The sequence below is a fragment of the Aphis gossypii genome, chromosome 1 (genome assembly GCF_020184175.1).
Source record: "Aphis gossypii isolate Hap1 chromosome 1, ASM2018417v2, whole genome shotgun sequence".
NCBI classification, from domain to species: Eukaryota; Metazoa; Arthropoda; class Insecta; order Hemiptera; family Aphididae; genus Aphis; species Aphis gossypii.
Window position 1 is genome coordinate 70,748,716 of NC_065530.1, and position 17,924 is coordinate 70,766,639.

The following is a 17,924-nucleotide window of genomic DNA, read 5'->3' on the forward strand; positions in this document are numbered from 1 at the left end:
TAAAAAGGACGAAATACTTTTGTCGTTAAAACTTTTAGTGTCGTAATAGAAACATGTTCATTTCAATTATTTGTCACAGTTGGCTACAAAGGTACAACAGAAAGTTGCAACTGGAATTTGAATTAATTATCACGTAGATATATTTGTCAGTTTTATTTATCGTCGAATTGTATCAACCTAAAATCATAAAATTATATCATTTTGTCTCTAAAATATCTGTGAATAATATTATACCCTACACAAAATCGTATTTAACAATTATTTTCTTATTCTGTATTATAATATTTACAACCACTGCTATTACACAACTCAGAAAAAATCATTGATAAAATTAATTTAAAAAAAAAAAATAATAATTTCAATAAATTAATTTTGTGATACTTATTATTCAAGAAAATATTTAACAGTAAACATAGAAATATCATTATTACATTTATTATTTTACGCTTTGTTAGGTTATATTATATTAGTTTAGTAATAATTATTAATTTGATTATTTTCCGTTTTTTAAAAACATAATTATTTATCTATAAAACTGAACAAAGTTCATGCAACAAATGTCAACGCTAAGTACCTATAGGCTTTTGAAATGTCATCCCTTTGATATACAAGAAGATATTATAAAACACTACCTTTTTAATGTATAATATATATATATATATATTATTACCATAATTTAAATTTTATATTATTTAACCTACAACAGTATTATCATTTTTAAAGAACTTAAATTAAATTAACAGTAATATAAATAATTGTATTATATTATATTATTATTATTTTAACTAACCTAATGTAAATTTCTGTTTTTCTTTTTGAATTTATTTAGTATTTTGTAAATGTTCCTAAGGGAGAGAATATCTCATACATATTTTAAGATATCACAATAAATATTTAAACAGCATTTTCCATTTCATTGGCTCATACCAAAAACAATACTCAAATCATTTTAAAAACACTGAAATATAATTCACTGTAACATTTATTTTAAACAGACTCATATTTATATTTAACAAAACATTTATTATTATTATTATTTTCATCGTATAAATAATTATTTTGCAGTTCAGACCGAAGCTAGAGAGCGGATTACTTGTACACCATGGACGTCTAGACTACCAAAAATGGCACAACCCGATTTGGATTATATAGGTGAGTTTGATAATATTATATACATTTTATACTGTAATATAAGTATATCTCATTAATATATATATCTAATAATATTAATTAAATGGATACTTATAATAATGGAATATACGTTGCCTATAATTATTTAAATATGACTGTGATATTTTGCATGTATAATATAATAAATATAACATGCATAATGCATATAATCAATAAATTTGTTTTTAACAATAATAAATAATAATGTGTCATTTTAGCTCCAGAAGTCCAGTTGTCTTCTTATTGTAGTTCTCACAGTGATATGTACTCGTTGGGAATGGTTATATTTGCGATATTTAATAACGGTCGACCATTAATACAAGCAAACCACAGCAGCTCGACGTACATGAAACAATTAGATGTGGTAAGTATAATTGTAAATGTAAATGTCAATAGCAACAATTTTTATAACGAAAACCAATCACGATTTCAATTTAATAAAAAAAAAATCAAATAAATTGTAAAAAACAATATATTTTTTTTTTTTTATATAAAAAAAATAAATACTTTGAAATATAACTCTCTACTTATTAAACATAAACTATAAATAAACAGATATTTTTTTATACACATATTTTATACAGTTAAAATAAATTATAAACACTTTTACACTAGGCGTAATAATATCAATACTATATTACACTGATTAATATACGGAGTCAAATTATAACCCTTTTTCTAAAAACAAAGTGTATAAAATAATAATTTATATAATTAATCATTCAGGTGTTAAATATATCAAACGTTATTCCAACCTAAACTTCTGAAAATAATATGACATATATAACACATTTACCACCCAAGATTCTAAAAAGGTAATGCACTAATGCATAATACCTACAACAGCTAATAACCTATGTATCTAAAGAAAAATAATTAAAATTGTTTTTTATTATTATTTATAATTTATATTTAATAATCATTGAACAGCACAGCAATAAATTAATAATATAATGCAAGTTCCAAATTTTATAAAGCATCAATGTTTTTTGAATCAGACTTAATGGTAAAATTTTAACTATTCAATATTTTCAAAAACCTTTTTATGCTTAAAACTTATTTAAAAAAAAAACTTTTATTGACCTTAATTAAAAATGAAAAGTTCCAGAGCTTTAAAATCATGATGCTTCGTATTAAAACTTGTTAAAATAAATCAATAGATATTTCAGTATTATTTTTAAATTGTTACCTCTTTATAATACACGATCTAAGAGTTTTGAACTTTTAGTGTTTTTTAATACGGTCTATTTTTAAGATCGTTTATTTCCCTCATCTCATTTTTAATTTCACTAAGCTTTTACTTCTTAAGTATAATTATATTAAGAGTTGTACTGGTAACTGGTGTATAAAACTATTTTCACTTTGCGGCCAAGTGTATTAAAATTTACATCAATTATCGGTTTATTAATTAAGTTTTATCTTCTTATTTTACGAATAGATGCTAATCACTTTGATTGCAATGTTTTAATGTATATTATTAATTATACCGTTAATCAGTTTTGATACTTTTGTCAACATTTATGATGTATTAAATGTTGACTATGTATATTTATTTAAATTGTATAAAAAACTATGTATTGATTGTAGAATTCATCTCAAGGACAAAAAAAAGTATTAATATTTTATAAATGCATATGGCGATTTTAAGAACATAAAAAAAATGTTCACTTACTTAATCGATTAAATTTAACTAAGTTCTTGTAGTTTCATAAAATTATTTATTATTATTTTAATGCAATTTAATGTATTGGAAATCATATTTTAAGTATGTATACCATAAATTTAAATTACCTATCAACAATTGAACAAGCTTTTTTTTTTTAACTATTATGAATTTTTATTATTTTGTGTTACTTATTAAATTGTTTCTATAATTATATTGCGGATGGCTATTTTTGATTTTTAATTATAAAATAACGATTCAACAATTATATTTAATATTTATATAATTAACGCAGATGGTCATAATTCAATATTAAAATAATTATATTTTATGTAAATTATATTTTAGTTTATAAAATAGTTCAAAAACACTCATTTTAATCTACATTTCAGTGTTAAAAATTTGAATTACTTCAGTTCTTACAATATAGATTGTATTAAATTAAAAATAAATAAATAATTTACACAGACCATAGAAAATAATATATATTTGAAAAGAAATATTAACAACAAAAATTTTTTTTCGTGAATATTAACTCTTGTTTTTATTGAAAAAACCTTTTTTAATCTATATAAATTTTGTTTATGTGTTTGTTTAGTTGGAAAATCAAATTCACAATGTGTTGCCTAAACTGCCGGCACAATTACAAGAAATGGCAACAAAAATGTTGAGCAAAGACGTGGATGCGAGACCATTCGTCAAAAATTTATTGCACACTCCTTATTTCTGGTAAAATACTAATCATATACTTAACTCTATTATTAAAATAACTGTTAGCCTTATAAGTCTAATACCTAGTCCAATATTTTAATTTAATGAGGTTTTCGGAACGGTTTTTATTGTGTACATCTAAATTCACATTTTCAAATTAGTTCATATAACAATTAAATATTAGGTACTTAATAAACAATGTTGCATATAAAAATAATGCTTACCCAATTTCTCTTCATACAATAAATATAAAGGTTACTTGAAATATGATAGTTTTATTGCATCAGCTATTTTTTAAGCGTTTAAAACAACAAAAAAAGAATAAAACTTATTATGTTGTAAATTTTAATTGTATATAGTTCACAACATATTTTTGGTTTTTTTTTTTTTTTTTACAACAGAATCACCATATTTGACCATGGTAATTTTCCGCTTAATAATTATTGTACTGATATTAAACTTCACCAATTAAACATAATAAAATAATAATTAACCAGTTCTTGTGATGCTATTGATAGTTATTGTTTTTACATTTTTGAATCATAGTTAAATCTTAAATTATCGAATAGTAGTAGTCTTTTCTATAACAGTTGCCTTTGTGTAATGCGTCATAATAAAATTAATATATTACAATAAATTATGGAAATGATGTATAACGTGCAAATATTTTTCGTATATCAAATTATTACTAATTATAACCCGTAGATTATGTATTTAAACAAAATTATTCACTCATGTACTATATTAACATTAAAATATAGGCTTATACATTAATAATAATATTAATTTTTTTATTGTTATTATTTCAAAACTAAACAGTTATTTTTTTTTTTTTTTTTACAAAATCATGATTTTATTTAATGACTGCAATACATAATACTGTATGTATCTAACCTTATACAAGACTAAAGTTAAAAAAAAAAAAACAAAAAAAAAAATGTCTAGAAAAACTCAAATCAACTAATCGTGCATCTTGCAATTACAAGGCTGCATTATGGGAATCATTGATGTACATGAACACTTGGTAGGCTGGCGGCACGGCTTTTTAGTCGTGCCGGATGGATGACAATTATTTATCATCGTGGATGGCGTCGTATTATCCGACCACGCGATTTCATAGCCTCCGTCGCCGTGACTGGGCGGAGCGTCGCTCGGCATTGGCGTGTAGAATGGCCTCTCGGAAAGTTCGACGTGTAAAACTAACATCGGTGATGGGTACGGTCGTGTCGTTTGACATCTCATACACAGAGACGGCGTCCGACATGTCGTACACGGAGGAAGCGTTCGACAAGTTGTGCACGGAGGTAGAGTCCGACATCTCATGCACGGTGGGGGAGTCCGACATCTCGTACACGGCGGTTGAGTCCGACATCTTGTGCACGGTGGTAGAGTCCTACGGGTCGTACACGGAGGAAGCATCCGACAAGTCGTGCACGGAGGAAGCGTCCGACAAGTCGTGCACGGCGGAAGCGTCCGACAAGTCGTGCACGGCGGAAGCGTCCGACAAGTCGTGCACGGCGGAAGCGTCCGACAAGTCGTGCACGGAGGAAGCATCCGACAAGTCGTACACGACGGCAGTGATGTCCGGTGGGTTGGCCACGGTGGCATCGTGCGTCTGCTCGTCAGCACTTGACAGCACGTTGACTGCGGTAGACGGTATCCGGTCACCTGAGAACAGGAGGTACGGTGGGAACAGTTGCAGGTCCACGGTCGTGACGATCTGTGTTCGGCAGGTATTCCGTCGTAGGCGAGAGCGTTCGTGTCAACGGTGTACGACGTGCCGGACCTCGCGTATTCGGACGTCGGCAGGCCGCGATTAAAACGATTCGAAACCGTGAACCCCCCCAATGAATCTGAAAAAACGCAAAAGCACAGGCACAATATTGTTGCCGAATACATCCTCATTTAAAAATGATTTCACTCGAAACGATTCTGTCTAATGGTGGGCAAAAAAAAAAACGTGAACTTAATATAATCGTATTCATAATAATTTACATAATAATATCATAATATTATGTGTTTACAATAATACTATACTGTAGGCTGTAGCACGATGACAACCGTTGCCGACGTAAATTTTGAACAATGATTTGTAGCAAAACCCTTTAGTGGTTTAAAGTATAGATTTTTTATGCATAAGTATAACGCAATAGCTTTATCACCCGACTTTTCCCGATACGAAACAATTAAAAATTATAAAATACGATTTTCGGCGTGTTTTGTTTTAAGTGTACATCAGTTCATGGGCACGTCAGTGTTGGTGACGTTGGTGTGTTTGTTCAGTGGAAAAATCCAATGGAGATGAGCAATAATCCGCCTGGGCTTGAAACGTTTCGGTTTAATTGCATTATCTTCATGAGTAAATCAGTTTAGATACTAAACTTGAGAATAATGAATTAACAGAATGACATTTTTAAAAAGAAACTTTCTTGCCCTTGACAACTAAATTGAAACTTGATTATTACCGGATATTAGTTTAATTTTGGTTACCATTGACTACATGCTGGAAGAAACAAAGAGTATTACTTATTTTTTTAAGAATAACATTCGTGCACGAGCAATACTTTTTTAAAATTTAAAAAAAAAAATGGAAATCTCTTTAAGTTTCAATAAATTTATTTATATAACTTTGAATGAAAATTATCTAGTAGTTTCAAATTTGTGTAGTTGAGAACAAAATTAATCGTTTATTTGTATATTTAAATATAAATTAGGCCTCAGAATTGAATGCAAAGTAAAAAATAACAATTAATTCAGTTATGCCATAATAAAAACAAACAATATAGACTTATTATTATTTACTCTTAATTAGATATTGAAAATTATCTCATTGTTTAAAAAAATATATTTTGATATGATATTAAAAAGCCTTCAGTTAGGTAACTGTTCAACTATTCAATAAGTGTCGAGTGTCCTTCGTCATTTATTAGGTTACTATAATGGATGAATTTAACTTGCATTAAAAAATAAATAAACGATGAAAAACTATTTTAGGTAGAATATAATATCTAACTTTTTGTTACTCGTGATACTAAACAATTATTTCAATAACAATATTAAAATTTAAAACGAATTCCGTTATATTTTTTTACCAACTGTTTTAATAATTACTATGAAATTTTTATTTCCAGAAGTTAAAATTAGATTCAATTTAGTACCACAAACTTTCCACAAAGTTGAAGATCGTATAGCATTCTTTCTTTAAAAAATGTTCTTTATTCTTCGTCCAAATCTAAAAAATATATAATAAAATACAATAATAATAATACTCATAATATGTATAAATAAATATTACGAAATTAAGAAAAATTAAATTATAATCTTAGAATAAAGAATATTTTTAACTTCTGTGTAATTATAAATGCATATTTATTTATGTATTAATTAGTTTCTGGAAATAAGATTTTTGAATTTATTAAATACAATTTAAAATGATAATCAGAATATAAATGTCTTTGGTATTTATGATTATAATTATAGAATTTATAACTGCAGATAATACCTAGTTATTTTGAATCTTATATTTCGTTTTGATTATTACTTTGTTAGAATGCAATATAGTATTATTTTAATTCAACGTCGTTTTTTGGAATAAAAATATTTTTATAATTTTTAATGAAACTGTATCAGTTTTAAAACGTAAAACGAGTTTTATTTATATTTTTAACCTATGTGTAATGTGTATATTAACCGATTCCAGTGATAGTAACAATTTATTAAGTTTTCAATTTCCAGTAATATTATATTTAGTTGATAATAGTGTATATACTAAAACAATTTAGAGACGAGCACGAGCATATACTATTATAAAAAAATAACAAATTTTCCAGAAAGAATAAAGATGACCTTTTGACACAGTTTTAAAGAGTAAAGGACGGTAAAATTTAAACGGACCAGTAAAGTAAACGCTAGCGTCCCTTTTAAAATTACTGTTGAAATACCTGTTCCTGTATGAAAGTCCTCAGTTAATCTAAAAGTACCAAACGACCCAATTTAGCAAAAGATCAATAATCGCATTCCTTATTTCACTGCAAGTAATTTACAATGATTGTTCTTTTTTTCTTTTTAAACTAATTAGTTAAATGTACTAAACTATACAAAGTTATTTATATCCGTAAATTCAATAATAATAAAAATATAATAAATACCTATATAATCACGTATATTTTTTTTTATTAAAGTATGGTACATAGTATTGTAATGTTTGTTATGTATAGTTTGAATTTCACGACCAAAAATACAATGTTTTTTTATTATTATTGTGACACTGCTAATGGTGGTTGGAACCGCTTGCGCATTACTTTCCTGAAAAAAAAACTGTTTGGAACTACAGATTCTAAGAATATATTATTTTTTACCCTTGTTAGTCGTTTTATTTAATTTATTTAGATTTTGGTACTATTGTAGTCACATATTGTTGTGAATCATTCTTTTTAAAATAAGAAATGGAAAACTTAATTTATCACCACAAAAGAAAAAATCATAAAAATACCAAAAAATAAAAAAAAAAAATAGAAGAACCTGTGTTTAAATTGAAAAAAAATACATTCTTTCTTGTTTAAAAATGTTAATTTTTTGTCTCAAGAGTAAAGATTAAATTTATATAAATATAATTTATAGTATCTCCGATTTACAATATTTTAGAATCTGAACGAAGTGATAAACCTGTATTGAATATACAATAATGTATTTTTTTTTTTTGATAAATCAGTTGTTCAACCTTTTAAATTAAGAGATTACCTAGTAATAATACAAGTATACTAAAATGTAAAGTAAACTACAAGATTCTCTTTAAAAATATATGCTGATTTTTTTCATTTCCATTACTTACAATAATTTTTTCTAATTAAATAGTTGAATTGAATTGAGTTGAAACATTGAATTCATATTCAACACATCTGTTACAATGAACTCTATTTAATTACGATTTACATTCGAAACACTTAAAGCATAGTAATAGTTTCTAGTTTGTAAGAGATATTTTTTTAGTGAAAATAAATATGAAATATAATTGGTTTCGGTTACATAATTAATAAATATTTTAACTTTATTAAAAATGTCAATGAAAAAAAAAATAAACTTATAGACGATATAACTATAATACTGCTGGCATAGTTTATTAAAAAACACTGCACTTATTATTTCTACAGGTATTGAACAGATATTATATTATATATTTAAGTGGTATATTCTATCGTCTATAGTCTATTCCTTTAACTATTTTGTGCACAACAATTTTTTAGCAAAGGTTCTATAAAACTTTAAAAATAGATGTTTTATACTTAGATTTTTTCACTGTTTAATTCATATTTCAGTAGATGTAAAATATTGTAAGACAATGATAATTATTATTATTATTTGAATAATATTATAATTAATTTGAATATACTACTTGTATTATATATAGATTGATTTACCAAGTGATATAACATAATAATTTTATTATTTAATGATGAATTTATTCACATTTAAAGTTTTACAATTTTTAAATAGGTATACTTAAATATCAAACATTTTAATATCAGCTTAGAGTTTTTCGTATACCATCAAAATCAATTAGATTTGATTCACCTGTTATAATAAGACTTTTTTTTTTAGACGACTATCATCTTTATAAATTATGTTAGAAAAATAATCCTCTCGCTATAATTTTCCTAATTATTTTGAGAAGTGCTAGGAATTTTTTACTTTTTAAATTCTCAAATGGCCAACTAGATTCAATTCAATATTTGAAATCATCCTCAATGTTTAAAGACCAAAATTGAAGTATATTTACTGTTTCAAAAGGTGTTCATACACATTATTGTAAAACCATAACATACATCGCTTAGCAAAAATAAGTATATAATCTCAATTATTTTAAAAAGGATCTTTAAACCTTTGAGTATGCTGCAGGTGTTTAAATGTAAATAATCACTGTATAATTTAAAATAAAAAAAATATGATTCAATATAGTTTGTGAATCTTCTTGTTTATTACTCTAGGACAAATCATTCAGTTTGTTATGTAAAGTTTTTTATACTAACATCATTGAATATAAATATTTTTACACGTTTTAAACAAAAAATTTTACTTATGTGTATAGTAAATATTAATTGATAACAGAAATATTCTATTTACAGCGATCGTTTTGTGGAAACTATTCAAACACTGGATATTATAAATATGAAAGATTTGGTACAGAAGTGTCAGTTCTACAAGATAACATTAAAAGAATCATTACCATTCATTCCAAAGGTATGTTTTACGACAGGTTTAATTTAATATAAAAGTAACTATTATAATATACAATTACACGGGTTAAAGTAAAACTGTTGAACACGTGTTCTAACGTCTAAATCTCTAAATAAAATGTCATAATTTATATGTACGCCACGTGCCTTTTTTTTATCAGTAATCGTGTGTATAATTATATAGTATAAAATACTTAAAATATCTAAAATTTAGGGGAAAATATAACAAAATTATTAATTATTAAAATTACATAATATACTATTTTTATTATACCTTTATAAACAGTTACGGATAAAAAATTGTTAAGGTAGCCATTTATAAAATAAATAACAATTATTTTTATATTAATAATTATTTTTCGATTATGATTCTATTGTTAAAATATTTTCGATAAAACATGTCATAAATAAACCTAAATAATTGTTGATAATTTATTCAGTAAATTTATAATACAGTGTAGTTTAATCTATTGAACACTGCTGTCTGTCTGTTACATCATGGGAATACTATAAAAATATAAAACACGTTGGTAAATTTATTTTGGAAACGTATTTTAATAACATACTATAATAATTATATCCCTTCCCTTACATGATTGAATAGTTGGATTGCCATTTTTTTTTTTTAGTAATCATCAATTAATTTTACTTTTAAATTTCGCCGGAAATTTTAATTAAATGACATACCGATACAATATTATAATTTATCAAATTAAACGTTTATCAATACATTTCGGGAATATATTATTTACCATCAGTTTTTGAATTACATTGCATATAACCATATAAACTATAATAGTACGAGTGTTGACATAGTAAACGGCAATAAATTAAAACCGACAGTTAAATTGTTCTTAATTCAGTACCTAAAATAGTCATCTTACCTTTAGCATAACAATAATTTTAGAGATTTAATTTTGTATTGCTTTAATTTAATTTAAATATAATATCAGTAGTATATTTAGATTTTGTTGGTACTAATGATGTTATCTTACAATTTTATTCTTGCCACTGGCGGATACAAGGGGGAGGGCAATGGAGTGATCGTCCCTCCCCTTGGGTTTGTGTTTATCACGTTATTTTTATTGGACTGAAAGCCGATATTTTTATTTTTATGATAATGCTAAATGCTAATAATTACATATAGATCATTATTTAGCTATTATTCTTTCTGGCAGTTCATAGTATGGAAACATTTAAAATGCTTGTTTGGCTTAGCACTTTTATACGTCCATAGTGACATAGTTCAATTAAATGTAAAAGATATTATTGATAGATTTGCCTAGAAGAAATAAAGATGTATTTATTTGATTTTGTAGATAATTGTTATCATACAATTCAACAATTGTAACAATAGTATTTTGTTTATAATTTTGTAACTTAATAATTAATATTAAAAAACTTTTATTTATTGTTTATTAGGTTTATTCACTTCAGATTTATTTAGTTGTATAGGTGAAAAAATGCGAATAATATTAGCCTCCAATTCAGGTTAAATAAAAAAAGGTAATTTAATTTTTGAAAATCCACCTCCCCCCCCCCTCATTAGGTGACTTTTTGATCCGCTATTGATTCATGCTTTATTAGCACACCTAATAGTGTGGTACCTATTATAAAATGTATGTACCTACATAAAAATAAATAATGATATACACTATTCTGAAATTTACTATTAAAGATGTGATCACTGATCAATAATTTACAAATCGTTTTAAAAAGTACCAAACGATCCAGTCTATGTGTGTACGTGTGAGTACGTATTCGCGATTAATCGATATTCGGCACCAATGACGTACCTATGTATGTGTGATCGTTGCAGACAATAAGCTAATCGAAGAATACGCATTTATGTTGTTATGTTACACATACCTACTTACAAAATAATACATGTAATGAAATTCTTAACTCTTTGAATCCGTGGTTTCCGACATTAGTTCGAATTTACTGTTTAGTTATTTTGGAAAACGTGGTTTGATCAAGGAAAACGAGATAGCTCGTGACCGTACCGCGCGTCCCACGCTACCGTTATTAATCCCATTGCTGACGAAACTCGTGCGTGTATTAATAATTTTTCCTGACCGTAATAATAATATCATAATATATAATATATATATGAATTATCTTATAGTTTTCCGTATATAGAGTATTTCTAACCATAATATTTATCGTTTCAAACGTTTGAAACCATCCGAATGTCAAGGATTCTTATTGTTACCTAGTGTTATTATTTATACATAAAAATATACAGGTACTTTTTTTTTTTAAATAAACGTTTTTCGCGTCATCCCGGGTGATCGGCGCGGAAACAGAAATATTGTTATTACGCAGATAACGTCAGCCATCCACGCGGCTGCACAGTCCCAGCTGCGGCTTCGTTCGGCCGATTGCGTGTACGCTGTGCGTGTTGGCTGTCGAGTGTCGAGAGAATTACAACGACTACCCGTCCGGAACAAACTGACAAAATACAAAAACGTCAAATGCCACGCGCGCGAACACTATACATTACACTGTACAACATAATGATATTATGTCACGCGGCTTACTGTATACAATATAATATTATTATTACAATAAGTTTTAAAGATGAGTCCTCGACATATACAGATCGATATATTATTATATAAAAAAAAAAATAATAATAATAATAAATAATCGGCCGATATTGGCGTCGCGTCGATTATATTTATGTCTATTTTATAAAAGTTATGATGTCTGCGATTTAATTTTTTTTCGAGAGAGAAGAAAAATATAAAATGATAGATTAAATTTCTGTGAAACCACATTCGTTGCATCAGTTTCAATTTTTCGTAGCACGTCGTTCAGTGTTTAGTATACGGACGACATTGTAGTACTTACCTATAGTTCTTGTCGAGCGATTTTTGGATTTGAATGTTTGATACATACTATAGTATTGTCGTAATAGGACAATATACCTATGTATACCTATGTATTCAGTTATTTATTCTTTATTAGTATCGACACCGTGATAAGGACTGTACGACAAACACTATACATTTCTTATTTTGCACTACGTTAAATTAATATCAATTTTGTGTTTGCATTATTTAATCTTAATAATATAATATCATGACTTCTAATTTTAAAAGTGAGATCAAAAAATATTTATCATTTAATGCATATTATAAAATTGCCATTTTATTTAATAGTTTTGCATAATATTGAAATAACGGTTTTAGTATAAGTTATATTTATATAGAAACAATAAATTGATGCATAGAATAGTGGAGTATAATATTGTCTCATCACATTTTAAATTTTATATTGCGTGTTATTGTATTAAATAATAATAATATAATAATATAGACCACAACCATATGTTAGTGAACGATGTTAAATTACTAAAGTTTAATTTTCAACAAATGTCCATGTCAAAGTTAAGAGTGCTGCCTATGTACAATTTAGTAGTTTCAAATTTCAAATTAAACTTAAATATTATTATTTTTACTTTCTATACACAATTCACAATTATTGACTTATGGAAATATCTTATTAGATTTGAAAATAACTTCATTGTATGTTATTCAGTATAATAACGAATTATACGTACTGTATGGTCTGTATAAATACCTATATTATAATATATTATGATAGTATTATACTCGTATGTTGGTATTTGAATATTTTTGAATAATTTATAAAATTCAGACATTTTAACAAATAGCCATTTAATTTTAACAATTATTCTGCATTAATCTATATACGTACAACACAATATACTAATACTTATCTGATATCGAATCGTTGGTGAATATTTTCAATTTTAACTCTCCTCTGACACCGTTGTGGGTGTAATCACGTTATTTGCACACTCCAAAAAATCGAATTTAAATATCTCACTGTGTTTGTGCTGAGAATTTTTAATAATTTTGAGTGCTCGTGATTACTATATTCATATTTTAATGACTACGCGGAGCAATAACAGATAACAATGTCGTAAATTTATAATGTAAAATATTAAACGACATCATTAGCAATATATATATATATATATATATCATATTATTATTTATCAGCCTCAATTAGTCTAATAATCGTTTCAAAGCTCATTGAACATCTTGTATGTATTTTGTATACATTAACATAATATATAGGTGACCTACTGACCTAATCAAAACAGCAGAAGCGAAAATGCAAAATGCATGAGATTGCGTGCGTAGGATGTGTAAGATTGATTTCAAGTCATTTTATTGTAACGGGTGTGTACCTAAATAGTACATACTTTTAACTACAGTTCGTATTTGTATATTTTATATGGTATCTCTCAAAACTCTCCAAACATGAATCGTTACACACAAAATAAATTGTTATATTATTGTTTGATGCATTACATATCAAAGAAATTGTGTTTGCGAATTGATTGATTGAAGTACTTACACAGTACACACTGCTGCAAGAGAATGTATTTATTTCAATATTTTAATAATCAATTTTAATCTAACAAATTCCTAAAATAATAAATAATAAACAATATCGTAATTTATTTTATTGTACGTCGTACACAAATTGTGAAATAATTATAACAAACGATGTTGGCGAATAAAAATAAATAAATATATTTTTTAATGATAAAATAAAAATCTGCATAGTATTATGGCTATGAGTATATAAAATTATACTGTAGTGTAAAATGTAAAAATATTAAATTTTACATATTGCGTATTTACTTTTAACATAAAGAAAACGAAGGATTGTGCGTGAATAAGGATAGTACTGTAAGACATTAATATTTAATATTATGGAAGGATCAGACGTTTGGTTAGACCTCGGATTTAAAGTGCACTGAGAATATGGTAAAAAAAAAAAAATGAATAAAAAGAAGGATAAAAATAATCTGAAAAATATAAATGGATTTTTCATTTTTACTCAATAGAGAATAATGTATTTTTTAATATCAGAATGTATTTATAACTATTAATATACTATTTAAAATTAAATTAAAATTATGACTGCTAATTTTACGATAAATATAAATTTCTCTGAAAACTATGTATAAATATAGTGTTTATTTTTTTTTATCTTAATATAGATTATTATATAGAATAATATTTTTAGAAAATCTGCGTTTACCCTATAAACAAACTCTATTTCATTCCATACATACTTATCACAGTTGAGTGCTATAATTTTCTACTTCTTTTTAATTGACTATAACAGTGATAATTATATAATATTTTTAACATATTCTAAAAATGCGTAGTCACATAAAGTAAAATCGGGTGATCTAAGAAGATAAGTGAAAATCATCGGATGATTCATTTTAAGTAACTCTATATTATATATTTTAGGCAAGATTAAAATAAAATACAACTCGGTATATAATAGACGTAAAGACTTGATACGATTTAATCCTTTTGAAGTACCTACAATCTGATACGATAAATATGATGAATATTGGAATCGTTATAATTACAAATCAGCAGACGACGTTAACGACGATCAATTGTAATCATAATTTATTATTATTATTTAGTAAGTCTCCCCTTATGCGTGGCTTAACAGAAATCTAGCAATAAGATATAATCTCATCAATTCCACTGAATACAATTTCGTAACAATATTGCTTGAGATATATACCATATATACTGCCTTCTAAAGTTTCAAGAGTATTAATCTGCACACCGACGATAGACATTGGATCAAGACATTTTCACAATAACAGAATACCGAAAATACCATAGTAACCCGTCTATATCAAAAATTAGTAAGTACGCATCATAAAATATATAAAATGGAACTCATATTGTATCACAAATTGTTTCTTTAAAAGAATATAACAATAATAACTTGTTATTATGGTATTTAGAAGTACTATGCCAAGACAAATAACGTAAAACAATATTAATATAAGTCACAGTATATTATGTACGACGTACCTACACACTACACAGTAAACATTTAACCGTTTTGACCAAACGTAAATAATTATTGTAGATGAGAATAAAATATTTTTTCAATAATAATTGATTACGATCAAAATACGAAGCTACAACATTCTATTAAATTCATGCTAAGTATTAACTTATAAAAAAGGTTTATATCGTATAATAAATTTTAAATAACGATATATTTATGTAACTACATGCCTACGTCTATAAAGTAGGTACCGCATGACTTAGTTGCTCAATAATCAAAGCCCGTCAAAAGGGAAATAATTATGGTTTTTTTTTTTTTTTTGTAGTGAAATCGTTCCATTATAGTAGTATAATAAACACTAAGAAACCTTTAACACGCATACTTGCATACTTAATACTTATGCATCATGCATGATTATAAGTAATTTTCAAGACAAATTATTATTCACTTCTTGAGCAGTATACTCGTTTTATAAGTTTAACCGTCAAGCATAATATAGGAAATCAGATTTTACTCATTTACAATCTACATTTACAAATTAATTAAAAATTTAATTTTCCACATATTATTATACTATTAAAATTTAAAACTTATTTAGACTGTTCAATGGCAGCATGTTTATCGTTAATGATACTTGCTATGATCTACGTATTATTATATCATGAATTGGACTGTTTTCTAAGTAAATGTAAGTTAATTAATTTTTTTTTCTGATTTTTTATTCATAAAATATCATCGTCAATAAAATAAATCAGCCAAGCACCTAAATCTTATTCTGCCGCTAACAAAGACTCCAATATTTTTACCAGATATTTTAAGAATACAAAGGTACAAAGGTGTTAAATGCTTGAATAAACACTACGTAGGTACCCATTGTTTTTTCTTGCTTACTAAACATTTTAAAAGTAATTATTAAACTACTACATCGTGGCACAAAATATATTTTTATTACAATAACCATTTAATAGCAAAAGGTACTGTAGTCCTTTTTTTCATAATAGCCAAAGATAAATTGTGTGTTGTGTAACGTTATTAATGGTTTTTTTTTTTTTTTTTTGAAAAATTAAATTAAATATTGTTTAATATGTTACCTTCATATTTTATAAAAATATTGTATTCGTAAATTATACGATATGAAATCAATATTTTTTGTTATATATTTGGGTAGTAGGTAGCAACCTAGTATACATGGGGACGACAAGAAAAGTACAAAAGTAAATACCTATAATATATTATCATTAGTTAAAAAAAAGTCCTTATGATTATTTTTTATGGGGCAATTGATTTATTTTGAGCTACATTCTGATCCTCATAGCTTACCCCTTTTTTTATCGAATTAATATTTAATGTGAATAAAAATGTATTTAAATACATTAGTAAAAAAGTGAAAATTAGATGACTCTACTATTGTATAGTAGGTGCACAAATCATTTTTTTTTTTTAAATGGTGGTCAAACCCAGAATTTACTAATCATCACCTACTCAACATCATTTATCATTATAAATTGAATATACAATATTACATTTATTTTAAAATATAATAATATAAATATATATTAATATAACTTCTTCCAGCTAATAGGAACTACCATAAAAAACAAAATTATTATACATTATATATATATTTTTAGGACTAGTCACTATAGTTGATGTGTTAAATTTTGATTCAATGAAATAAATCATTGCATACGAAAGACAATTTTTGGCGAAAACAATATTGTTATTTTATGATTTACTTAAATTGCTATTGCTACTAAAGTAGTTTATTTAACTATTAGTATTATTGCAGGTTGAATTAGTTTTCTACAAAAATACTGCATTTAAAAATCTCATTATTTGTACAAAATATAATAATATACGTTAAATGTTTCAAGTAGCCATAAATAATATATATATTTTTTTTTGTAACGATATAAAGTATAAACTACTTACGATAAACTTTGTATAATATTTTTAAACTGTAACATTGAAGAGAAAAAAAATTTTATCGACATAAATATAAAAAAAAAAAAAACTAAAAATAATTCATAATTTTAAGTGTTTATAATTAGTTCAAAAATATTTAGAATACTAAAAAATTATACCATGTATACAAAATAATAGCATAAACATTTGGTGAACTTTTAACAAGTATCTACAGTTATTCATTTTTGAATTACAACATAATAATAAAATCGTCTAGTGATCATTATTTTACAAGTGAATATCTAATTTCGTCAATGGTGAAAGTTTAAAAACTTCAAAAAAATTTAGGTAATTACATTCATTTTTTT

At 25.7% G+C, this 17,924-nt stretch overlaps 1 protein-coding gene across 5 annotated transcripts in view; it reads left to right on the forward strand.

Annotated features, from left to right (window-relative positions):
• LOC114132709 (SCY1-like protein 2) overlaps window positions 1-17,924 on the forward strand; it is a 153,670-nt gene that overhangs the window by 97,832 nt on the left and 37,914 nt on the right. For all 5 annotated transcript variants that reach the window (XM_027998242.2, XM_027998243.2, XM_027998245.2 and 2 more), the window contains 4 exons: window positions 1,066-1,152; window positions 1,389-1,534; window positions 3,432-3,562; window positions 9,667-9,781. In XM_027998242.2, coding sequence (XP_027854043.1) covers window positions 1,066-1,152; window positions 1,389-1,534; window positions 3,432-3,562; window positions 9,667-9,781 — 479 coding nt within the window. The remainder of the gene's footprint in view (window positions 1-1,065; window positions 1,153-1,388; window positions 1,535-3,431; window positions 3,563-9,666; window positions 9,782-17,924) is intronic.